The sequence below is a fragment of the Nestor notabilis genome, unplaced genomic scaffold, assembly GCF_000696875.1.
Source record: "Nestor notabilis isolate BGI_N333 unplaced genomic scaffold, ASM69687v1 scaffold22862, whole genome shotgun sequence".
In the NCBI taxonomy this organism is placed as follows: Eukaryota; Metazoa; Chordata; class Aves; order Psittaciformes; family Psittacidae; genus Nestor; species Nestor notabilis.
The window spans coordinates 8248-12352 of NW_009919036.1; the positions used below are offsets into that span (position 1 = coordinate 8248).

General features: G+C 53.7%; 1 protein-coding gene across 1 annotated transcript in view; it reads right to left on the reverse strand.

Annotated features, from left to right (window-relative positions):
• Window positions 1-4105, reverse strand: part of CHD5 (chromodomain helicase DNA binding protein 5) — a gene marked incomplete at both ends in the record, with an annotated part of 13322 nt that overhangs the window by 8240 nt on the left and 977 nt on the right. The window contains 7 exon segments of the mRNA XM_010010047.1: window positions 71-244; window positions 760-881; window positions 1303-1440; window positions 1794-1994; window positions 2080-2271; window positions 2553-2661; window positions 3122-3253. Coding sequence (XP_010008349.1) covers window positions 71-244; window positions 760-881; window positions 1303-1440; window positions 1794-1994; window positions 2080-2271; window positions 2553-2661; window positions 3122-3253 — 1068 coding nt within the window.

Genomic DNA, 4105 nt, shown 5'->3' on the forward strand with positions numbered 1-4105 from the left:
GCGGCCCCAGCCCTCGCAGCACCTTCACTGGATTCAGCAGCCCCCCAGGAGCCGTGCTGGGGTTACTCACTTCTGCATCTGGCTCAGCTCCACTCTCACGATCAGCTCTGTCTTGGCTGGCATGTTCTTGAACACGTCTGCCTTGAGCCGCCGCAGCATGTGGGGACCCAGCAGGTCATGGAGCTTTTTGATCTGGTCCTCCTTGGAGATGTCTGCAAACTCCTCCAGGAAGCCCTCCAGGTTACTGTGAAAGAGCCAGAACCACAGTGCTGAGTGATAATGGGACACACGAGAGCAAAGACATCTCTTTATGACTTAGGAACAGGGGCAGAGCTCTCATGGCAAACAACAGTGCTCCCATGCCTGCATCCAAGCAGAACAAAAGCCAGATCAAGGAGCTGCACTGCTGGCCAAGGGGAAAGTCACTCTAAATGCACTAATATGAGGTCTGACACGTTCCCCAAAGCACCTTTGGAAGAAAATGCAGGGTTTAACTCCTCACCCACAAACCTCCTGACTGCAAGGCAATAACCACCAACAGGACCCAAAAGCAGTAGTCCGCAGGAATAACTTTGGGGTCACATTAAACGTGTGTGCAGCAGCTTTGCCACCCGCCTGTTGGTGCAGATCAGGGACACTGGAAAAAAGCTGCCCTCTCCCATAATACAGGAGCCTTCAGAAGCCTCTGCTGAGCCACCCCAACAGGAGACCGGGTCCCACCACTCGCCCTGTTTGGGGCAGGGAACTAGAGCAACTCACTTAAACCTCTCAGGAGTCAGGAAATTGAGGAGGTGGAAGAGCTCTTCCAAGTTGTTCTGGAGCGGAGTCCCAGTGAGCAGCAGCTTGTAATCGATCTTGTAGCTATTTAGTACTCTAAAGAACTGGGAAAAGAAAGGAGGTGAAGAGAGCTCTGAGGAGCTCATGCGGGGACTCTGCAGGCTGTGCACATGGAGACTCAGAGGTGCCCTCTGACACATGGAGCCAGACCACAGCTCCTGTGTCCTGCTGTCAGCCACCCCTGAAGAGCACAGGCAGCAATCCCGAATGTCCTGGTCACCCCGCCTGCCTCCTGCACTGGAGATTGTGTGATGGTCCCAGGGCCTGGAGACTGCGTTAACCCCAGGTAAAGGGGAGAGGAAGGAGAGGGACTAATTCCCTTCCATGGCAGCCCATCAAAGCCCTGTCAGGCTGCCAGGCAGACACCCAGGCTGCCACCTCTTCTTCTGCTGAAGGATTTTTAATACCAGGGATGTTAAAGGGAGCAAATCCACCATAATGCAGGTCCAAATGCCTGTTACCTACTTTGGACTGGTTGTTCTTCAGCCTGTGCGCTTCATCCACCACCAGACAGGCCCACTCTATGGAGCCCAGCACCGCCTGGTCAATAGTGATCAGCTCATAGGAGGTGAGCAGGACATGGAACTTGATCTGCGCTTCCTTCTGGAGGAGCAGAGGGAGAGAAAAGCCAGGATAAGCGAGCTGGGAACGGGATAGCCCCCACCTTCACTGCATGGGATCCAAGGAGAAAAGGGTCAAGGCATGAGCTGTGCCAGCAGAAAATCAACACCCATCCAAATGTTAGAACCAAGCAAAGGACTACAGGCACAGAAAAGGGTCTGGCAGAACTTTACAGCTCGTCACAAATCTCCTGCATGTGTAACAGCACCAGCTTCCCCCTTTGGAAAAGGGCTGGGTCGGGACCTAACCAGCCTCCCTCTCCAGGTCCAATCTGCTCCTTCTCCCTTCTTACTGCTGGCTAAAGCTGCTGGGTAGGGCAGAGACTTCACTCCCACCTTCATCCTGAAGACCTTCTTCCCACTGCGGATGGCGTTGTCTTCAAAGGAAAACTCATTCTCCCGGATGACCGACCGGCTTTCCTTGTCCCCCGTGTAGGTCACGACATAGAAGTCGGGTGCCCACAACTCGAACTCACGCTCCCAATTGATGATGGTGGAGAGAGGGGCGCTGACCAGATACGGCCCTTTCGAGTGGCCCTGCTCAGGGACACAAAGCCCAAGCTGTTCTCCCCGTACCGAGCAGCTCCCAGCCACCTCAGGCACCATCTGATGCTCCACTCACCTCCTTGTACAGGGAGTACAAGAACACAATAGTCTGCACAGTCTTCCCCAGCCCCATCTCATCAGCCAGGATTGTGTCTGTCCCTTGGGCCCAGGAAAACCTCAGCCAGTTCAGCCCTTCCAGCTGGTAAGGATGGAGTGTGCCGCCCGTGCTGTCAATGTACCACGGCTGCTTGTCGAACTTCACCGTAGGCTGCAAAGGGCAAGGCACAACACAAAGCAGTGAGATCCAGCTCCCCTCCCTTTCTCAGTGGCCGGGCACATCCCTTTTCAGCCTTGTGACACCCAACAGCCCCAGAAAAGATGCAGATGTGGTCCCAGCACAGCACAGCCCTCAGGCTCCTCACAGGGAAGCTACCCCAGAGCTTTGGATGAAAGAAACCAAGCACTAGAGGAGACCAACGTAACAGGACAGGGCCCACGCTGACCTCCCTCTCACATGCCGTTGTGTTGCCCCTTGCCATTCTTACTCACATCCACGAGAGGTGTTTCTGGAGGCTTTTCCAGCTTCTCCTCTTTCAGCTTTTTCCCTTTCTTGTTCAGCTTCTTCAGAGGGCGCGTGTCCTCCCCCAGCATCAGCTCCCTGCAACAGGAAGAGGCAGGCAGGATTCCTCTCCCAGTTCCCAAACAGAGGGATAGAAATGCCTCAAACTTCGCTGCCTCTCTCCCCACAGGAGCTTTTCTGGCCCAGTCAGCACAGGCACACATGGCACATGCTCTTCCCCCTCGCAACATTATCCAAAATGAAGAACAGAAATTTCATCAGATTACTGGGGTTTTCCCCAAAAAAAGAGAGGCAGCAGCACCATGGAGCTGCTCTGAAGTGCACTGAGACCGTGAGTACAATGGCAGGAGAAGGGGAGCACAGGCTGGAGAACAGCAGCCCTGAGAAGGCCTCCCAGGAGGACTGGCTTCCCAAAAGCACTTGGCCACTGCAGAGGGGTCCCTGTGAGTGGTGCCAGCACGTTCCAAACCATCCCACGCACCTCACAGGCTGCCCCAGCTCTGCCTGGCTCCCCCAGGCTGTGGATCCACCCCAGTACCTGTGGTTCCAGTAGAGGTGTTTGAGGTTCTCGTAGTAGGGGATGTCTATCTCGTCGATCTCCCAAGTGCACTGGTCATAGGGCAGGTCCTTCCACTTGATCAGGTAATGGACATCTCCCTTTTTATCGAAGCTGCAACACAGGGTACGGGAAGTCCATCAGTGAACTGACAGCCCTGGGAAGCAGCTATCCATAGCCTGCTGCCACAAAACTCCTCTGCTTCCACCTACAGACCATGACATCCAAGCACGGGCAGGAAAACATGAAGAAAGCATCCACCTTTCCATCAGAAATGCCTGTTAACCTGCTGCAAGTGTTAACTGCTGAGCTTTAAAGGCTGCTCATCCCTTCCACTGACCAACCCTGTGTTCCTGCTTTACCAGGACTGGATGAATACCAGCGCTCATCCTCTTCCTCCTGCAGCATTTGCTGCTCTGTGAAGTTTGCTTTGTGAATAAACACACAGCTGAGTCTGACTATATGCCCACAGGGAAAAAAACCTTTGAGTGTTGAGCAGACAATGTAAAGCTCACATGAAAATTACCCAGCAGCTTTATTTATTCTCTGCCAAGCAGCCTTCGAGCAGAGTTGCCACTTGAAATTTGAAGTTGCCACTTGAAATGGAGAAATCCAACAAAAAGGTGTCTCTAGCTGCTCAATATAAAAGAAAGCCATCTGCACGGCACATTTCACATGCAGGAAATTCCTTCCACAGAAAAGAAGTGCAAATGTCAAGGCTCCATAAGGGAGCCGGGCACCTGCTCAAGCTCCTTTCTCCAGCCACCATCCTGAGCACCATCAGGGGGGGAAGTGGGAATAATGTTCCTCTCTGGTAAGCGTTGTACCCAAACCCCTCATCCTTGATGTGAGTGCAGCAGAGCTGTGTGGGTTCCAAGGGGAACAAATCACCTACATGGAATCAGGCTGCTGTTCCAAAGCAGTGTCAGTGAGTGGCAGCAGCCGCAGGGGACCACTGACGGGAGG